At 42.3% G+C, this 22,226-nt stretch overlaps 1 protein-coding gene across 2 annotated transcripts in view; it reads left to right on the top strand.

Annotated features, from left to right (window-relative positions):
- The first annotated feature begins 13,890 nt into the window (after positions 1-13,890).
- The window catches only part of NHS (Nance-Horan syndrome (congenital cataracts and dental anomalies)), a 101,666-nt gene continuing 93,330 nt past the window's right edge, over positions 13,891-22,226 (top strand). For both annotated transcript variants that reach the window (XM_011995512.1, XM_011995511.1), the window contains exon 1: positions 13,891-14,198. In XM_011995512.1, the coding sequence (XP_011850902.1) occupies positions 14,165-14,198 (34 nt within the window). In that variant the 5' untranslated portion in view covers positions 13,891-14,164. The remainder of the gene's footprint in view (positions 14,199-22,226) is intronic.

The following is a 22,226-nucleotide window of genomic DNA, read 5'->3' as shown; positions in this document are numbered from 1 at the left end:
GAAAAGAGGTGGGCATTCTGGGTAAACAACCAGGTGCTAATACAGAGGAAGAACACAAGGAAAGGCAGGATGAGGTCAGATTCTGAACGTTTAACCACTTGATTTTATATGACATTTATTTTTGCTTCCTTGTCCATCTCCTCAAGATGGTGAAGAGTCATTTCTGCCTCTCTAACCTAGTCTGCTGCAATCTGGGCTTTCCCTGGTCTCCTTTCTGCTCCTACCCATTAGCTTTTATCCTCAAGAGATCTTCCCCTTCCCGACACATGGTCTTGCTATTTCTTTGCTTCTTTCTCTGGGGCTCTAGGAAATGAGCCCCCCAGATGGTGACTCATTCCCTGAACATTAGTGATGAGCAGGCTGTTGCTGGAGCCTGTGTGCAAGCCTGGGTTTATGCCCTAGTTCTGCTGTTCTCTAGCAGTGTAGTTCAGGCCTCCCTTTCCTCATCTGTAAACTGAGGGGATTGGACTGAAGAGTACTTTGAGTTTTAACATTTTCTAATTCTAAGCTGTCTCAGTCCTCAGGGTGAAGTGAATGGTCTCTTCTGAATTGGCAGTCGGAGCTAGTGTAATAGCCATCAATACCTGAGAGAGAATAGCTTTTGTTTGTGTGTGCAAGGCCCTGAGGAGGCTGGGTGGGCTGCAGCTGTTCAGCTTCAATTAAAAACATACACAAACCTCCTGCTTTGTTTCAGTTTCAAACCTTGACCATTTGACTGAATGCGTCTGAATTCCTAAGGCTCCAGTGTAGGTGTGGGGAGGCACTACTCCACAGGTTTCATTCAACCCCCTTGCTTTTCAAATTTCATTTATTGAGGGCAAGAGAGATTTCAAAGTCCTGGAGATACAAGGAAAGAATGTACCTTGGCTTTAAAAGCCATTGGCAAGCAGCTTCCCATGCCCATTTATCCATCCCTAGTCAAGGGCGTCTTGAATGCCAACATGGGCTTGTGAGCCCTGGTATTTGGGCAGGCATTTCTAAGTGGCTTAAGAGAGAAAATGAGTCTGTCAGTTATGAAGACAGTCTGCCAACCACCTGTGGTGGTCTTGAAGCAACCTCACTTCCTCCAACAAAGGCAGGAGTCCTGATGGCTAAACAAAATCATGTTCTGGAACCTCAGGCAGCTGTCCTGTCACTGCAGGGTGGGATATGTGCACAGACCCTAGGTCCTGAGGCTACATCTGTACCTGCTTGGGGCAGGAATAAGTTGATAGCCTCCAGGCTGTTGGGGTACACCCAGTAAGCAAGCCATGACCAGAAATGAGTTGCAATTCCACTGAGTGTGGTAATGGCCTGGACAGCAGTGCGCAGAGCAGGATCCTGGGCAGATGCAGGACGATGGGTGCTGCAGGCCAGCAGAGCAAGCATTTAGTGCCCTGCAATCAGGCGTGGTCTGAGAGGTCTAGCAGTCAGGAACATCAGAGGTAGACGCAAGGTGTATGGGAGGGCTCCATGGGCGGGCTAATGCCCGAACAGAGAGGCAGAAAGGAGTTTCTTAGTGACCTCTTATTTTATTTTATTTTTTAAAATTTTTTAGATGGGTTCTTGCTCTGTCACCCAGGCTGGATTGCAGTGGTGTGATCATAGCTCACTGCAGCTTCATCCTCCAGAGCTCAAGTGATCCTCCAGAGCTCAAGTGATCCTCCCACCTCAGTCTCCCAAACAGCTGGGACTATAGGCATGCACCACCATGCTCTGCTATTTTTTTCTTTTATTTTTTGTATAATAGAAACGAGGGGTCTCCCTATGTTGACCAGGATGGTCTCAAACTCCTGGGCTCAAGCGATCCTCCTGCCTCAGCCTCCCAAAGTGCTGGGATTATAGGCACAAGCCACTATGGCCAGCCCTCAGTGGCCTCTTTGATGTCCCCTGCAAAATGTTGTCGGCTCTCCAGGCAGGGAGAAGGGAATTAACATGAGGCAGAGGCAGCTACTGCTTACCAGTATGCATGTTCTTCTTTTCTTCCTGGACACACGGCCAGGAAGACTAAATTCCCCAGCCTTCTTTGTGGTGGTGGAGTCATGCTAGACAGTGAAGCCCAGCCTCTTTCTCCTTCTTTCATTTGCATGTGCCTGTGGGAAGTGAGGGTGGGGGTAGGGGGGAGGTGGAACAGAGGCTACGCTAGGAGATGTAGCTTGTTCCTGTTGAAGGTCGGGGTGAAGTGCTCAGTCTTCCAAGAGGCCTTCACAGTCTCCCCCAGAGACCTGGGTGAACCACAGGATATAGGTATGAGTCTCAACTGACAGGAACCTAGGGTATTGGAAGTGATAGAGATGGCAAAAAGTGATTTCTTGACTGGAAAAATATCCCCAGAGGCCTGCTGGTGAGGCCACATTCATGTCCCTTACATAGTGGTGCCCTCTGTGAATCCTGGCCTCTCAGTCTCTCCTCACTGTCTCCCTCAGTAGAAGAAAGGAACACAACCTGACACACCGCCATCCTCCATGCTCTTCTTCCTCATGCCAGCACCCTTCCTTGCCCTCTGTAGCCACACCCTGGGCCTTCACTGTCAGTGTAGCCTGTGGGGTCTGCATAGCACAACAGCTTGCACCACATCTGGAATTATCATTGGAGTTGTAGGTCTCAAGCTCAATTGCCTACACAACCAGGCAGCCAGCTTCAACCTGTGACAGAGTTGGCATAGCATACTAAGGAGTGGTGGGGACTGAGATGCTGTGTGTGTTCTAAGCAAATAAAGGCATTCAAAGTCAATTTAAATATACGTCATTGTACTGTTTAGGCAGGACAGCTCCCCCCAAACTGCCTACCTCCAAATGAAATCTTCTCCTGTTATTTATTTCTCACAAGGACTAATGAAAGGGCAAAACTACAAGCCATGTCTGAAAATTCTGGTTTATCCTTTTCTGTGCCTAGCAGAGCATGGTGTAAAAACGATAATTAGTATTTGATTTATTTTTTTACCCTTTGAGTGATGTCTAACATACATACATAAAAGCATCCAAATCATACAATTCAAGGAATTACTACAAAGTGAACACACTCCTGTACCGGCTACTAGGTCAAGACTTAAAACATTATTAGCTTCCCAGGATACCCCATGAGCTGTTCTTCCTCCCCAAAGGAAATCACTGTCTTGATTTCTAACACCATAGATTAGATTTACCTGATTTTTAACTTAAGAAAAATGGAATCATACAACTTGTATCTAGCTTTTACTCAACATTATATCTGAGATTCGCCCATACTGCATGTCACAGTGGCTTGTTCATTCTCATTGCTGTATAGTATTCCATGGTGTGAAACACAAGAATTTCTCTATCCATTCTACTATCAATTAGCACTTGGTTATTTGTGGGGTTTGGACCCTCATTAATAGTCCTGCAGCATGAAAGAAAGCCCTCAGGCAGAACAACAGAGAGAACTGGATGTTTGTGGTGGGAAATGGTCACAGTAGCAACAAGTGGACTTAGAGGTGAGCCAAGGCATGATGGGAAAAGATGACAACAGCATCTGCTACAAAGCCCTTCTAGAACAGCAATTGTCAAACTTATAGATCAGGATGGTTTTATACTGTTAAAAATTATTAAGGGCCCCAGAGTGCTTTTGTTTGTATGAGTTATATAAATATTTATCATATTAGAAATTAAAAATGAGAAATAAAAGTAATTTATTTCAAAATCAATAAACAATAATTACATATACTACATTATATATATTACATGTTTATAAATAAAATATTTTGAGGAAAAATTCTATATTTTTCAAAACAAAAAATGTCAATGAGAAGAATGGCATTCTTGTACTTTTTTGCAAATCTCTTGACTAGCAAGCAATGTGGCTTACTAGAAGACTGCTGGATTCTCATATCTGCCCCTGCGTTCCATCTGGTATGGTATCACATGTCACTCATGAAAGAATGAGTGAAAATGGCAAGTAGTGTATTAATATCATTATAAAAATAGTTTTGACTTTGCAGACTCCCTGAAAGGATCTCAGGGACCCCCAGAGGTTCCCTGAACAAAACTTGAGAACCACTGCTCTAGAACACAATGGCCAAGTATCAGCCAGCTTTAGAATAGAAACGTCCAATGAACTGAAACCTCTAACTTAGCCCACACAATGGGGAGTTGCTACTTACTGCAAATCACCATGAATTAATTTGCTTCTTAGCTGATTCAAAACCCATATTTTCTTCTCAACACTTTATAATCCTTCAGTTTGAAATGTATTGCTTTTGTTCATTTTAAGCCAGCAATGTGCATTAGAAATATGATGTGAGTCATTTATGTAATTTTAAAAATTTTAGTAGACATTTAAAAAATGCAAGAGAAATTGGTGAAATTAATTTTAATAATGAATTTTATTTATCCCACTGTTTTCAAAATATTACCATTTTGGCATATAAAATCAACATAAAGTATAATCATAAAAATCAAATCATATAAAATTAATATAAAGTATTAATGAGATAGCTTACATTCTTTTTTATACTGTCTTCAAATTCCAGTGTATATTTACATTTGTAGCACATCTGAATTCAGATGGTAAATTTTCATCAGAAATACTTGATCTGTATTTAGATTTCATATAATTCTATAAAATCTAAAAAAGTAGATTCACAAATCCAGATTCTTCCAAATGTACTTAAAAGTTTTCCAATAACTGAATGCCATATCCATATTCAAATTAATTAAAATCAAATGAAATAAAAAATTCAGTACCTTATTCACACTTGCCACATTTCAAGTGCTATATAACCACATATGGCTAGGGGCTGCCATATTGGAGACAGCAGATCTAAATTTTTAATCTTTTGCTTTTCTTATCTATTTTGTCCCTTTGTTCTTCAGTGCTTAGAAACTTGATTAGGAAAAACTTACTCATTCTCATTATTTGCCTAGAAAACTGGTGCCATGATGGATTTCTTCATTGGCAAGTTGAGAGATATTGGACAAAGAGACAGGTAGGGGTGGGAGAATCACTGTGCAGCCATAGTTTGCAATGGCAGGTTCCCTTTCAGTTTGGCTTCCAGGACTTTCTCATTTGATGTTTTCACATAACTAGAATAATCTCACCTTGTTTCTGAAACAGCTGTGAAATATGCTGCAGCCCCCAGCCAGCCCTAGAATGGACTTCTTTCTGGTTGGACATGGCAGAAACTTCAATGGGATGACACTGTGGACTTAGAGCAGGCTGCTATGCTTATTTGAACTAAGCACTGGGAAGTTTGCTAAGTTCTTAGTGATGAACTCCATATCAGTGTCAGAAAGTTAGGGCAGGTTTTCTTGCCTTTTGTCTCCTTACCTTCATTCAATGGTATGCTATCCAAAAGGTAAAGGGACAGAATGGAATGAAATTCTAAGCCAAAAATGCAGCTCTGAGGTTAGCATCTTATAATTCAAAGGCAGCAAAAATAATTTAACAAGTTTGAAAGGAGAGAGCCGAAGAAAGTCTGTACAGAGTTATTTAAAGATTTTGTTCTGTTTGTGAACTGCATCACTTCCAAGCCATTTTGAATACAGGAAAATGAAAAGTTACTCCATTTGACGCAATGGGGATCTCTTACTACTTTCCAAATGAAAAAGATGAATTCCAAGTCTAAACATTTGATCCCATTGCTGCAAGTTTTGTGGCTCGTCAACTGTTTGCCATTGAATGGGCAAATGAGAAAAATGAGTTTTATCTCCCTCTAATATTCCCCCTTCCCCAATTTGATTGCTTAAGCTTTTAGCCAATCTTATAATTCCATCATATCCATTCTCCTAATGTTGGACTCAACAAGAATTCTGCATCTGGGTGCAAGATGTCATTTAAAATAAATCTAAAATGAACTGGAAAGCTTCTGGAATTTCCTTATCTGAGGTAGCCAAGCTAAATAAACTTAATTGGCATCCATCAGGAGCTCAGTGAGGGCTAGCACCATTCTGGTTGAAATGATTTCATGCTAAATGTCATGCCAAGACTGAAGTTTTCCTGGGCTCCTTGTTGAACCAGATACCCTAACTTTTCTGTTTCCAAGCCCACAGTGCAGAGTGTCAGAGGACCAATGACCACACAATACTACTGGCTAGGCACAAAATGCCTTTCAATTAATACAATCAAGTCAGAATCAGGAGTTACATAATTAATACAGCAACTGTGCACCATCTTGAATACATTTGGATTGGGGAAGCCAAGCTTTTCTTTAGCACTCACACTAAAGGTACCAGAGTCATCGAAAGATGAACAAAAGTTCAATCTGAGTGCTAGAACTATTAGGGACCTCAGTGATTATCTAATACTGTCTCTCTTTTCCTGAATGGTCTTGCTCCTAGGACCATTTTAATGTTCTTTCTCCTTTCTGTGTAAAATACAGTTAATACAGTTTTGTTTTTACTAGGATCCTCATGCAATCTTAGGTGAAGTGTTAGCTAGTTCTAGAACTATAGAAAACCCCATGGTTTCTCCTCCTCTCCCATGCCCAAATCCTCTTCTACCTGCTGGCTGATGCCTCTGGTTTTACCATTCCAGGTTGGTCCTCTCAGCAATAGGCTTAATTTCCATTAAAATGCAAAAAACCCTAGGACAGGCTTAAGCCACTATCAGGTGTTTTTCACTTTGTTGTGAAGGAAGGGTCAAAGTAATATGTGGTGGAATGAAAATTTTATTTCTGTAAGGCCAGAGGGTTGGAGAAAGGAAGAGGAAGTGCCAGCCGGGAGGGCAAAAGGTTCTAAACTGGGAACTTGGGGGCCCACATGGCAGCTCCACAGACTCTCACTCCTTCTCCCAAAATGTCTTTATTTGTATGTATTTGTCTTTGGACTCCCTGTGGTGATCAGGTACTTGATAATTGTTCTTGCTAAAACTGGAGCTCTGCCAAGTGGAAGGTTTCAATACCGAGAGGCAGCTCAAACCCAGGATGAGGGTCCCCAGCCTTGTTAGAGGGTGTGTTAGTGCTTTTTTTTTTTTTTTATCCCAGTTTGTGGAAGCAGCAGTGGGGATCTGTGCAAAGAGGGAAGGTTAGAGTGTTGTTTTCAACTTCATTTGATATAGGAACTCATTATCCAGGCTCAAGGGAGAGCATTGCATAAGGGAGTATATGTAGCCACTCATGCATGCATCTGCATGCTTACACCCATGGACTCACACTCATACACACACAACTCTGTCTACACGTGAATGTTCCTCCTGAAACTCGGCAAAGCAAGTGACAGATGTTTCCTGTGGGTAGCTGGGATTTCAATCCTGCTCTTGCTTATTGTCTGTTGTACTAGGATTGGAATGTGAGACGGTAGATTGGATGGGAGATGGTAAATCTGTGCTTTCTGAGGCAGGATAATGGGCTCCCTACCATTTATCATTGGGGTAACCCAGCATAGTGGTCAGGAGCCCAGGCTCTGCCATTTACCACTTCCAATGCCTTGGGCAAGTTGTTTAACCTCTCTACACCTCAGTTTCCTGATCTGTAAAATTGAGGTAATACTATTGTCTGCCTTGTGGAGTTGCTGTGAGAATTAACTGAAGTAGCACATACAAAGAACTTAAAACCATGCCTGACACATAGTAGGTGTTCAATAAATATTTACTGAATGAATAAACCATTAAGTTTATCATTATTGTATTATTACCATGAAGAAACTTCCATTGCATGTTGGCTTTAGATTTAGTGGAAACAGTGAGGAGAGAGTTAAGAATTGAGACTTCTGTTATTACAGTAGGGCCAGATTGTCCTGCAGGCTCATCTGCAGATATTTCTCAGTGTATGAAGGAAAAGGGAAAACAACAACTAAATGCCTGAAAACAAAACAAACAGTGAAATCTGGGGTGAGGGGGAGAGGGAGATTGACATCTTGCAATTAAAGAACAGCTTTAATTTAAGAGACAGTTGAGTCAGGCCTGGATATTTCCTGTTTCTAGCTCCAGACTTTGGTTGGAAGTGTTGTGTTTCCTCCTGAGTTAAAATGAATCACAAAAGCAAAGCATACTGTTCTCTTTTTTGCAGCACTCCTCACTTCTTGCTTCCTTCTCTGCTTCTTGTCCTGGGTCTCTGCCCTGATATAGAAACCAAAATGGCAACACTTCCTTGATAAGAGCAGAGACTGAGTAGCGTGGGGCTCTACGGTGGTATGGAGTACTATGTAAACTCTTCTTGGTTGGTCTCCTGATGAAAAGCAACTGATGGACTCAGGAACTGGGTCCTGAGTGCTTTATCATTGAGGTTCCCCATTTCTTGACCATGTGGTGAGGATGGCTGCAACAGACACTGGCATCAGGCCTGGTGGATGGAGGCTGGAGCAGCTGAGGGGCAAGGCAGCTCCAGGCCACAGCCAGGCCTTTAATTTTCCACACATGTTCACATATGTACAGGAATCCAGCAGATGGGCTGCAAGCAAGATTGGGCAGCAATCCACTGACAAGTAGCAGTAGCTCTGAATAAATCACATTGGCCTGGGCTACAAATTTAGCTCCAGGGAGTGGGGACTCAGGCAAACAAGAAGAAAAGGCATTCACCCAACTTTTTCCTGAAATGCCAGAGGAACAAAACAGGTCAGTGGCGAATACAAAATTAGCTTCTGGCCACCCTCCAAAGTGATCTGACCTATTTGGGACTCATCAAGAATAAGGCAAAGGAAGTTCAGTTGCCTGCATCTTGATTTGTCAAGGGAGAAGAGAGAGGGTAAAAATCGCCAGGTGGCCAGATTCCCTGAGTCACTGGTTATGGAGCATATGAGTGGATATGGCTGGAACTCATGAGAAGGGCTCTGGGAAATTGACTTTGGGCCAACTCCTAGCACAACTTAGCATGCAAATGATAACCCCGGTGGATGCATTGGCAATCTAGTGTGCCGGCTTGGTGGCGGTGGCCACTGAAAGGATTGTATCGAATTCTGAAACCCTTCCTGCAGTCTAAGGCCATACCACCCTGAATGCACCCAATCTCATCTGAAACATTTCCTACAAGTTAAACTCATATCCAAGACTCTTCTGTAAAAGGGGACCTTGGGTCAAGCCAGCAAAGGGACATTAGAGCCCTAGCGGAGTGCAAAGCTGACCACAACTCCTAGCAGGTTGGAGCTGGTAGTGGATGCTGTTAATGCCCTGCCTACATCTCCTTTACAAGCTAGTGTATCGGTCCTCCAGCTGCTGTGAGTGTTGGCTGCTAAATGCTATAGCTGCCCTCTTCCCCAGAGACCTCCAGGTGAGACCAGCTCTGTGGTGCATTTTGTGCCCCAGAGATCTCCTTGGGATCAGGCTGGAGCAAATATTCAGCTGAGACTATACTCCTGCTCAGTCCCTTCCCTTACCATATCCAGCTTCCTTCATGCCCCTTCTACTAAGAGCACTCCATATATTACTTGAACAATAGTGTCAGTCTTAACTTAGACTTTACTTCTAGATAACCCAGTCTTAGGCAGAGTTGGGAGGAGGGGCACTTATGAATAGTCTCAAACCTGACTGTACCTCAGAATCACCTGGGCAGCTTTAAAAATACGGATTCCCAGGCTCCACCTCCAGCAATTCTGATTCAGTGGGTCTGGAGTGAGGCCTGAGATTCTATAGTTTTCCTGAGTTCAGTGTTCGGTAATTTTAATGCAGCTAGTCCTTTGACCAATGAGAACCACTCATTCTAGCCCATTGTCTTTATTTCTTTTCTTAGATCTTCTAAGAAGCATTCATTGATCAAGTTCAGGAACAAATCACACAATCTGTCAATGACACTAAGAAGCAGAGATGTAAGTCAAAAGATCCACAGTCCTTGGCAAATCTCTTGGAGTCCAGCATATAATGTTGACTCAGAAATTTCTCAGCAAATTGCATCTTTAAATTTTTTTCATATGTGTCCTGAAATGTAAAGGTTTATTTGGTTGGGAAAAGGGAGAGACTTTTGAGACATCAGGTTACCATGGAGTTTTCCAAAAAGGGATATTTGACCAAGTTTAAAATATAATTAATACTTTCCATCCTCCATGCTCAGAGATGTTAACCTATTAATCCTCCTTTCACTAACAGACCTAAATCTTCATTATTGTTGGTTGTGTGGATGATTTAGTGATGAAATTCAAAGAGAAACATTTTGTTTTGTTATCAGAGACTCTATATTAGGAAGATTTATGAATAGGTTCTCATGAAAGACACAGTTCTAGGGATTTTTAAGCAAATGGACAATTAAATAACTGAATGAAGGTGGCTCAGACTAATGCAGAATAGGGGACTATTCTAGATTTTGTAATGATATTGATGATAATAGTGATAAGAACAGCAACAAAACATGATTGCTAAGATTCGTTTCAGTGCGTAGTATGTATAAGACCAAGCACTAATTACTTGATCTGTAGTATCTTATTTAATTCCCCCAGCAACTCCTTGAGGTAAATGTATCTATTAGGGATCAACAAAGGCTTTAAAAAGATGAAACTTTATTTCTCTCTTGTGTAAAAGAAGTTAAGGACTTGTATGCAGACTCAGCAATAATGAGGTACCGAGGCTTCATCCAGCTCCTAGTTCCACTATCCCTAGATTGTGGCCCTCATCTTCACAGTCTAAGATAGCTGCTGGAGTGCCAGTTATCACATCATTGGCCTAAGCATCAGGATGAAAGAAGGAACATGCCCCTTGTCTTCTGGGGAGTCTTTCTAGAAATCCCATACCACAGTTGCTTTGACCACATTGAACAGGTAGCAATCCCTAACTAAAAGGGAGAACTGGATATGTAGAATTTTGGTTGTGTGGCAATGGGTGCAGTTTTTTAAATGAGATTTTATAAATTTGAAAGAGAAGGAGAACGTGGAAGGTTTACTAAGAAATTGGCAACTTATGCCACAGTAGGTAATATTCTTATCCCCATTTTGCAGATAAAGAAAATAAGGCACCAAGAGACTAAATGACTTGGTGAAGTTCACACACTTTATAGGTGGCAGTCACAGTAGGACCCAAGTCTCTATGATCATCCCTCTCCTGACTGCTATTTTATCCTGTCCATCTTTTTTTTCTTTTTTTTTAAACCGTTTTTTTTTTTTTTAGAGAAACATTTGTTCATTTCCTGCTTTCTTGGTGTGCCTTTTACCACCTTTGCATAGGTCCTAGCCATTCTTCAAAGTTCAGCTCCAACGCCCCAGAAAGCCTTCCCCTGCACCCACAACTGCTTTCTAGTAAATATTTATTGAGTACCTATTATGTGCCAGGTACTGTTCTAGGCACTTGGGCTTCATCAGTGATAAACAAACAAACAAACAAACAAACAAACCCCGGCTAGCTTAATAGTTGTGTGACCTTAGTCAAGTTCTCTGAGCCTCAGTTCTGTATCTATAAAATGGAAATAATAAAAATTACTGTGCAGGGTTATTGTAAAGATTAAAGATGTTACTGTATATAAAGTGCAATTACTGGCATATCATTAGATTTTGAAAAATGATGCCTTTTACTATTATTGTTGCTATTATTGTTGTACTATTGTACTGTATTATTACATTCCCCTAATGAGAAATGCTATTCCTTATTAGGCTGTAAACTCCTGGGCAGGAATAGTATCCAAAGCATTCTGGTATCACTGAAATACTTGATCAAAGTCAGAGCTTATTAAATGTTTGCTGAGTGGATAAAAAGAGTTTTGATGTAGAGAGAACTTCCTGTTTACTTATGCTGTAGATTTAGGAAACGGGGATAAACAGCCTGAGACCCATAGGAAGGTTTTTTTGTTGTTGTTGTTGTTTTTGGCAGGGTGGTGGCAGGGGGAGGGGTTGCCCAATTTAAACTGTGAGTGTTGGTGGGTGGTGTCCTAAAGAAAAACAAGAATGAGTAATCATCTACTCCTCATCCTCTTCCAGAAGGCCTCAGAAAGAAAATATATCCTTTTCCTTTCAGTTTCTTTTTTTCACCTTCACTGATAAATTTCATGTTCCAGCAAGTCCTGCTGATCTCTTTTTGTGTTTTATTTCTGTCTCCTAATTTTCTTCTCCATCTCTGATCTTTGCTACCTATGGGAATAGGGCTGCTGGCCTAGTGTTCACAGAAGAAAACTTCTGGAAATCAGGAGACGTTGTGCATCCAGGGTCCTAGACCTGTTACATTCTAGTCCTGCAGACAGCACCCCAGCAAGAGCTAACCAGTGCTTGCATCAAAAGTGCACATCAGGTTTGTTGAGCACCAAACTCCCTTTATTTTGCCATCTCAGCCCAGCTTTCCCCTCAGCCCTTCTGCAAAGGTGAAAGGCAAGTTCACAGGATGCAGGGCCTTCTTTCTTCCCTGACATCTGGTTTGATTCTGGGCAGCTAAATAGTGGCTTTGCCATGAACAACAAAAGCTAATTCACTGTGGTGGTTTTTAAACACCAAGTGCAAATATTTTTCCTTTTCAGCTTGGGGTCACTGGAAGGGAAAAAACAGGGCTGAGAGGGAGATTAACCTTTTAAAACCTATTATGACTTCCCAGAAAAAATAAAACAATGGCAGCATTTCCTTTCATTCGTGAGAGTCTTTTCATGAGTGATTGTTGTTTGAGGCAAGATTGGGGCCCTGAAGAAGATTTTTAAATACTAGCTTAGCTTGGTTTTCTACTCAAAAGGCCACCATGATTGCTTTTAAGAACCCACACAAATCTCTGTAAAGCCCAGGGCCACCCTCTTTGCTTTCTCTCTCTTCTGTCTTCATCTCTGGCTGACCTTCCCTCCTTCTCTCTAGCCCTTTGCTTTCTTCCCTCAATCAGGGGCCTGACTCTCTGCTAAAGGGAGGGGATCAGCGCAATTAGCAGGATTTTAGGCAACGGCCATGCCAGCCACTGATGCCACTGACAGATGCTTGGGAGGCTGAAGATTCTGTCTGGGTCATTTCTGTGAGGTTCCAGCCAGACTTTCTGTTGATTTGGGCTGTCTTAATGCATCCCAGAGCCTCAGCGCCATTCAGTTCCTCTTCGGAAATGAAGTCACCCTTTCTGGTTCTTACTGCACATGATTAAGGATCAGAAGTATCCAATACAGGGAGTCACAGCCATCAGCAGAAATCTGGCAAATGAGAAAAAAGCAAGTCCATCTGCCTCACTAGTAGTTCTTTTATTGTTCTCTCTGGACTGCAAAGCAAAAGCTCGTCTCCTACTCTTCATTAGTTTATCTTCTTTTCTTCTCTCTTCCCTTTCAGCTTCTGCACACAGATTCACTTGCTGGGCTCAGGTGGGAGGCAAATAATGTGCCATGAAAACATAAGGCTATTAGGGCAAAGACGTGGAATTCCCTAAACTCTCCCTTTCTTGCCAAGAGGAAGATCTGAACAGGGTCCAGGATGGTTGCTGTTTGCGAAGTGGTTTGAGTATTCTTGCTATGCACTATTACTGCTGTTATCAGCATCACGAGAGTCTAACATGTTGATACAGGTGGTGTGTGTTGGTAGGGGGTGGGTGGGAAGGGATCAGAAATTGATTCGTAACCTGCAAAGAGCAAACTCCAGTTGTATTGCCTCCACCCCCACCATTCTTGTCCTTTCGGTATGTGTGCAAATATTTGTAGACCTGTTGAATAGCGCGCCCTCACACCAACCTAAAATTTCACAGCCAAGTAAGCCAGCCCCAACCTGGTGAGAAGAATGGGTGGCAACCTGGGGCAGCGATGGAGTGATGGGATGGAATATATTCCTTCTCCTGATCAGGCAGTTGGTGTAGGGGTGGGCTGCTGTGGCTCCCTGGGTTTGGGTATTTGTCCAGCTGCCTGTCTCTGGCAGTGTGCTAATGGTTTCCATAACCACATGGCACTTGGCAGAGCTTCTTAAACTGGTGTGGCCCGAGACTCTGCATTCTAACAAGCTCCCATGTTGATGCCTATGCTCCTAACCCCCTGGCCAACTGCACTTGGAGTAGCAAGGCTGTAAAGAAGTCCCACTGGGACCTAAACTGCTCCAGGGATGAAAAAGGAAAGTGCTAAGCCCCTCCTCTGGAGACAGGGTGTGTCCAGGCTGCCCTGGAGTCCTGATTTGCCATTCAAGTGAACCCTGGAGGGATTAGCAGCCAGCCTAGCACTTGGGTGAGACCATCTCCCCCTCCGGGGGGAGCCCTAGAGGCAGCACAGAGGTTCTGTGAAAATCTGCCATCCTCCTTGCAGAAGGTTGCCCTCTCTCGCCCTCCATCCCCCCCTGCCCTGCTTGCTGACTTAAGCAGATCAGCTTTCAGCTCTCTGGCATTCAGAGACGTCTTTGCATAAAAGAAAAGGCCCTTCCTTAAGGAGCAGAGCGGGAATCCAAGCATGGCTCTGGCCTGCTGCATGCCCAAGAATGCAGGTATTTGGGGTTTGCAGCATTTCCTGGCAAGACAAAGGGGAGGGGGAGGCTAGGTCTAACGAAGAGGGGCTTGTGTGTAGCCACCTCCTATTCTAGGGGAGAGGAGAAGTATGCTTCCCAGTGAAACTGAGCCCTTTCACAGGAACAGCTGTGAGGAGGGGAATCTGCACTTGACCCTCACTCAAGGCTGACTTTGACATTTAGGGTCAGTGGCTCCTAAGCTTTGAGGACCTTGCATTGCTCATACTGGCTCGCCAATGTTTTCACCTTTGCTCTCCTTTTGAGGCATCAAACTACCCAAGACAGAGAGGACAACCCTTTCTTCCTTCTCCTCTTCTGCTCTGACATTTGAACATCTTAAAGAAGGGCCAGAGGGTAGCTCAAGTGGAAATTCCAGGGCAGGATTCCAGGGCTCTAGCTCAGGACTGCTGGAAAGGGGCCCCATCCTGCATGGGCTCGCACCAGGCCCTATGCTGCTTTCTTCTCTTCCAGCACTGCCCCCTCCAGTCTTCTTGGAATTCCTCAGTATCTTACCCTCATCCTGAGATTACAGAGAAAGATTTATTTATCTCTCAGTGTCCCCAAAACAGCCCTGAACTGAGAGTCCCCAGACCAAATCCCCCAACCTCTAGTTTCTGTTACATCTTCAATGGCCTTACACAAATCTGTTAAACCACTGTGGGGCCTGTCTTGATTTCTTTAGTCCTCTAAGCCCTCCTTCACTATACTTCTTTATCATATAAGGTTGGCCATGCAACTGAACCCTATTTGAAAAGCATTGAACTTTTTACAGTATTCTTCCAGCACTGGGGTTATTAGTCCTTCAGTTGTAACTCAGGCTCCTTAATGTCAAGGACAGTGCCTTACTTTCATTTCTTGCTATGTGCTCTTAGGTTGTTCTGCAGAAGGTGGCTAGTGTGACAGTTGATGCTGGCCACTGTCCTTGCCTCAGCTAAACCCCTTCACTGCACATTTGCCTCCACTGCCTCTGCAGAGGCTGACACAGGGCCAAGCTTTAAGGGTCTCCTATTAGCCCAACTGCTACCAACACCGTGTACGCAGCCTTTCTTAATGAAGGGTTTGTTCTACCTGCTGTCTGAGAACACTCTCTCTGAGCTGCCTTTCCAGGCCGTGATGATGGGGAGGCACTATTGTGTGCAAGTTTGTTACTTAAGATCCCTCAGGAGAAGAAGGAAGCACACCTGTGAACCAGGCAGCTTCCAATGGGTGTCATGGAGCCTCTATCAGTTTGTTCAGGACATTGTGGTTTCTGAATTTTGTGGCAGAGAAGTTGTTCAAATACAAGTCCTTAATATCATATATATTTATGAAAAATAACCATTATTTGAGAGGCAGGCCAATTATAACAATTAAACACCCCAGACCAATTAAATCAGAATATCTGGGAGTGGGTCCAGATAACAGTGCATGTTTTTAAAGCTCCCCAGGTGGATTCCAATGTGCAGCCAGGGTTGAGAATCACTGATTTAGGTAAGAAGTAAGAACTGCACTCCCACTCAAACCCCCAATTCCCCTCAGGGAACCAAGGAAGACAATTAAGGGCCTAAGTTCATACATTTTCATACAGATCAGTGGATTCAGGAGAGAACGTCCAACAGCCAGATAGTCTTTATTTATTAGGCCTGAAGAACTAAGTAATGGGAGAAAGTACCAAAGAAATAAGGCCCTGCCAGAAGTTTCAGTTTAGGCTCAATACAAAAGATGAGAAGGCCTTTAGAATAGCTTGACCCAGTTTTCCCTTAAAAGTTGAAGATCCAAGGCCTATGCGTGGCTGACAGACCAGGAAGGGACTGGGTGGGGCTGGTGGTGGTGACAGGGCTACTTGGCAGAGAGCTCAACTTTTTTGAAGCTGCTGGCGTGTCATGAGTTTGGCTATCTTTGGGCATTAGTCTCAGCAAGGTCATGGTACTCCTGCCAACTCTGGATGGCTCACAAGTGGGAAGACTAGGCCCTTAATCAAAGATGCCTTCAAGTAGGACTTGGCAGATATTGCATTCAGCACAATAAAAGCTGAGGGGAAAATGACTGCTTTTACCTTAACACAAATTTTATTACCATCAGGTTTCATTATAAAAATATTAGAGGTTTGGGTGTGTGTTTATTACATAAACAATGGAGTTACTCTGATCTTCACCAGCTTTCAAACTGGAATCTCAAAGGGAGTTCTATTTACTAGATTTAAAGCTGTGAAACAATTGTTTCTCATGACTGCCTTGTAAGCATAGGAATAATACAGGGAAAAACAAACTCTCTGGTTTCTATCCTTCTCAACCCTTGCCAAATTTCCCCAGTCGGGAGGAAGGCACAGCCACGTGCTGGATGTTGTAGCTGATAGACTATATTTGGGCTAGGCTTACCAGGGATAGGATGGTCTTCAGGAAAAGTGGACATGTGACTCAAATTTCAGGCTCCTGTTGCGTCTAGCTTAGAAGGGTGTCCTGGAGGCTTGGGCAGGTGTGAGAATCACTTAAGCTGATCAGGCAAACTCTCAGAGACACAGACCCTTATGCCAACCCATAGTCAGTGGTCAGAGAGTACAACAGCTATTGTCATTATGTGTTCCCAGATCTCTGGGCATTTGTCTTTCCCAGAAGCAAAGCTTTCATGTCAGTATCAATGTCATCTTAGGTCCCTTAGTTCATTCCTGGGAACCTTGCATTCAGAGGGAGCAAGGCATAGGCTGCCACTGTCTCATGGCAAAGACCATTTTGTCAATTTTACTGATGTTCTGTATTCTAAAATTAATGTATCTGATTTTATACTCTTTACCTGAGATTTTTAATTATTAAAAATATTTCTTAAATTGAATGTTTCATTAAAAAATGTGGGAATTGAAAACTATAAATTTACCTCACAGTATAGCTTTGGTAATTTCCGTTGGTTTTTCTATGTGGGCTTATTGTTGTTGGTTTCATCCTCTGAATAGTTAGTTTTGGGCAAGACAGCATGGTTTGAGAAAAATGGGTTTTGGTGTCTGCCAGATCTGGATGTGAATCTTTACTCTGCCCTTTATCAGTTGTGTGACTAAGTTATAGGATCACAACTTCCTTATTTCTAAAATGGAGATAATAATATCTGCCTGTTGTATTCTTTAAATAATGATGAAATGAAAGAATTCAGGCAAAGGACTTAGCATGGTGCACTTAGTAGATGCTCAATCCATGGTTGCTATGGATAATAATAGCAAAAGTAATACATCACTGGCACAGGCAAAAGCTTTGTGGCTGGGAAGTGCTCTCCATTTGCATGTCTTGGGCAGAGGGCCAGGACAGTGGGTATCCTTTCTGGATCAAACTGCTTATCCTAATGTCCTCCAGAGACACTGGCAGATGGGACATGAAATACCAACAGTGTGCCTAGGGGAGGGCATGCAGCCAAATGTTACACTGAATTGAGCACGCCAAGGCAATCCAGGAAAAAACTCAGCACAAAAACTCACCATTCAGAAATTCCCCTGAACTGTCTTGATCTCATTTTCTCTTGTGGGATGTTCCTCAATGAACTATTTGAGCTTCTTTACCCCAGATCTGGCTTCTTTCCTGGCTACCCAGCTGAGTTGCTTTCCCCTCTGTAGGATTTTGACTGCACGTTATAGCCAGAGCCTTGAGGGAAGTGAGCATTTGGGGAGCAAAACTTTATGGAGCAGCATTTCTGTGCTGGGCATTAGGCTTGGCTCTGAGTATCAAACATGACTAAGTCACAGTTCTGTTCTTGAGGACTTCCAAGTCAGGTACCTTAGTCCATTTTCTGTTGCTGTAACAGAATATCACAGACTGGGTAATTTACAAAGAAAAGAAATGTATTACTTACAGTTCTAGAGGCTGAGAAGTCCAAGATCAAGTGGTTGCATCTGGTTGACTTCTGGTGAGGGCTTCATGCTGTGTCATAACATTGTGGAAGGCATCGCAGGGTAATAGGGGGGTTGCATTGAGAGCCAAGCTGGCTTTTATAACATATCTACTCTTGTGATAACTAACCCATTCATGTGATAACCCATTAATCTATTAATCCATTTAATCCACTAACCCATTAATCTGTTAATCCATTAATCTATTTATCCGTTGGGTTATGGAAAGAGCCGTCATAACCCAATCACTTCTTAAAGACCCCACCTCTTAACACTGTTAAATTGCAGATTATGTTTCAACATGAGTTTCTGAGGGGACAAACATTCAAACCATAGCATCAGGAGAATACTGACCCATGAACACCAGAAAGGTTAAACACAGTGCCTTGAGGCCCATTCACAGGAAGGAGGAACCAACTCTTTCTTGTGGGGTGGCATGGGAAGCCAAGTGAAGCTGATGGAGGAGAGGACTTGTGAACTGACTTTGTCAGGATAAGTAGGTTAAGACGTATCAAGTTTTCGGTGAGTTTTAAAAAATGCCTATTTGCCTTTGGTTGATTCTTGCCTTCTCTGAGTCTGCAGGACATAGGAGGAGATAGTAAGATTTAGGAAGGGATAAGGCTACAGGAAGCTATAAGCAACTGTAATCTGCTCTCCACACTCTCTCCATCCTGCAGAACTCCACTGTATATAGAGGTAGACTGAAGTGGAAGTTACTTATCTGTGTTCAAAGCAGAATCTTCTAATTTTCTCTGAAGCCCACCTTATACTTCTGAATACTTTGTTGGGTAGCATGGCTCTCTCTCTCCTACTCCTTTTGGCTCAGCAAGAATAATGGAAACTCCACTCTCCTGAAGGATATTAGTTTTCATGGCCTTGCATGTGGCTATAACTCATTGATCTTGAATGTAGCTGCACCCCCTGGCTCCTGAAATGGCAGAAAGGACATACAGAAGGGAATTAATCTCAGCCATATCCATTCACAACTGAAACACAGAACTGGTTCTTCAGCATCCAGAGGTCAAATGTCAAGCTCCAAAAAGAGGAAAGATGCAAATGCTTCCTCAGCTTCAAGGAACTGAGGCCTCCCAGGAATGTTGTCTTTGCTCCCTTCTTGATCCCACCTTTGCAATTAAGTGAGGAGGAAGTTTTCATTTGTTCTTCAAGATAGAGTAAATCACTCTTCTCTCACCACCTTGTCTTTGTGTTATGCTTGCCATGGATGACATTTGGCCATTAACAACTAAGCTCCCTTTTCCATCTAAGTTTTTATCCCTGGAAACATTCACAGCAAGTAAGAGCTGCATGATTAATTTTTGAATAAGGATGTGTTTGAGAACAGGCCAGGGACACACATCAACAGCCACATAGCCCTAGGCTTAAACGGATGACAAATTCTGCATCCCAACTAATATAGGCCTATAGTTCCTGCTTTGAAAACCAGGGGTGATGACAGGGGCCATGGGTTTCTAGTGCTTTCCACACCTGTCTCAGAAAGCAAGCAAAATAACCACTTGGGAGAATTAAGATAATTGTGTGTTGAGTGTTTTTCCGTAAAAAAGAGTTGATTTGTTGCTTCTCTTGATTAGGCTTTTATTTTTGCCCTTCTACCTCTCTCCACTGAGTTTTTAGTTGCTTTTTTATTTATTTATTTACTTTTACACAAAGGAAATCATGGGTAAGAAGAGGAGATTTTATTTTGAAGAACAATGACCACATTAACAAGGTGACAACAGATAAGCTAAAAGTCACTCCATTTTCTGCCGGGGAAAAATGTCCTTTGCTGCCAAATCACATTCTACTTCTCTTTGTCTACTCTCCTTTTATAGGAGGGTGGCAGGCCCAGCCACTGATGGACTCAGAAGAAATATCTGGGAGATAAGATATACCTTTGATTCATATAAGAAAAGAAGCTTTTGAGTTCAATGATAAAAAATGACTTCCTTTCCTGTTCCACAACATTCTTGTGGCTGGAGCCCTCTGTAGGACAACAACACTTCTCTGCCCTTGGTCCAACATATCAAGCTGAAAATAACTATGAATTCTGAAACTTGGTAAAGGGCAAAAATCCAATTTATTGCAATTTAATAGATATATAGGCTTAGATCAGATTCTGTAGGTATAGAATCTGCCCTACATCCTGCTCTGTATTTGGGGCAAAGCTGAGAACCTATCTTTAAAGTGTCACAGCTACATTTAGAGACCCAACCCATTCAGCATTCTGTGAAAGAACAGTAGAACCAAATATCCATGTGTGATTATATTCTCAAGTATGTCTATTTAAAAAGAAAAGACAAAAACAAACTTCAAAATGATTGGAGAAAGAAAAACTGGATGTGGGATGGAGGAGGTAACAAGGGAAAAGGAAGGAAGCTTCTAAGGAAGTGAGATTTGAGCTAGGCTTTGATGAATTGGTAGAAATGTGTTAGCCAGAGAAACATTTTAGGGTTTATCTTTCTTTCTTTCTTTCTTTCTTTCTTTCTTTTTTTTTTTTTTTTTTTTTCTTTTTTTTTTTTTTTTTTTTGTTGTTGTTGTTGTTGTTGGAGTCTCACTGTGTCGCCCAGGCTGGAGTGCAATGGCGCAATCTCAGCTCACTGCAACCTCTGCCTCCCGGGTTCAAGCGATTCTCCTGCCTCAGCTTCCCTAGTAGCTAGGATTACAGGCGAGGGCCACCAGGCCTGGCTAGTTTTTTTGTATTTTTGGTAGAGACGGAGTTTCACCGTGTTAGCCAGGATGGTCTCAATCTCCTGACCTCGTGATCCGCCCGCCTCGGCCTCCCAAAGTGCTGGGATTACAGGCGTGAGCCACCGTGCTCGACCCAGGGTATATCTTTCTAACCTTTGGTTTCTTCTACAAAATCTCATAGACTTGTTGTGAAGATTTAATGGCATAATTAAAATAGTGCACATGGCACACTGCTTGGGACATAAGGACTGAATAAATGGTTGTAGTTGTTGTCATTGCTACTATTATTATCATTGCAATTAGGAGGTGGTATTGGAAGTATGTTACCACAAGTAATTAAAGCCCTTTTTCCTGACCCCTTTTTCTCTGATCTTATCCCATTCTTTCTGAGACTGTCATCTTTTATATTTTGGGATACTTTGGTTAATATTAGTTCGCCTCTGGCAAGATGAAAGCAGACCCAACCAAGTATCAAAAGATTTTTTTTAACCCCACTCCATTTCCCAATATAACATCTTATACACTGATTTACAATTTTGGTAGTGGGTGGATATTTAAGTGAAGATGTAAATATAAAACTAATAGCTTATGCTATAATTTCTCCAGGGGTCTTTGTTTTTAGCAGCTTATTTTAGCAATTTCAAAAACTATTCATTCTGGTTATTTTTATTTTCTTCTAATCTGTTTATCTTCCAGTGATTTCATCCAAGTCAGAAAGGAAAGGTATTTCTGGAAATAAGCAATGAAACATTTCTTTTTTAAGTTTAGCAGTTAAGATGGCAGTCTAAGTATTTTTGCCTCATAAGTGATGGATATAATGTGTTTGAGAGGGGCTTGTCCATTGATGTTAGGGATTGAGGAGATTGTCACATGCAGTGGCTGGGGGAAACCAGGATGTTAATGTTAAAAGTAATTTAATGACTTATGTGCTCAGGAGATTTATGCTAATTGCTTGGTCATAGCTTATCCTCATCACAACCCTCTGATGTAGGTACAATTATTCCTCTGATTCCATAGATGAAGAAAATGAGGCTTAGAATATTTACATAACAACTTGCCCAAGATTACAGCTTAGTTGTTACAGAACCAGAATTTAGACTCAGTTCTTTCTGGCTCCAAAACCTATGTTTTTGTTGTTGTTGTTATTGTTTGTTTGTTTTGTTTTGTTGTTTACCAGTAGATTATACTGTCTGCAGGGGTTTGAAAATAATGATCCCAAACTAAACATGAAAGTGATATTTTTAGGTTATCATACAGTGCCTTGGGGAAAGTGGGAGCTCTCAATGAGGTTAAGGGTTAAAAGATGTGCCATGGCCTGTGCTACAATCTCTGTTTAGTTCATCCAAAGTAGAAGGAATTTAGTTCTGATTCGAAGGTGCAAAAACTGATCAGAAGAAATGGCCTCAACCAAAATGCAAGACTGTGAACTGAGAAGTGGTGTCACTTGGACAAGGGACAGAGCCAATAGTGTCCTG

Source organism: Mandrillus leucophaeus, unplaced genomic scaffold, assembly GCF_000951045.1.
Source record: "Mandrillus leucophaeus isolate KB7577 unplaced genomic scaffold, Mleu.le_1.0 Scaffold490, whole genome shotgun sequence".
Lineage (NCBI taxonomy): Eukaryota > Metazoa > Chordata > Mammalia > Primates > Cercopithecidae > Mandrillus > Mandrillus leucophaeus.
This window is presented reverse-complemented; position numbering and strand designations above follow the sequence as displayed.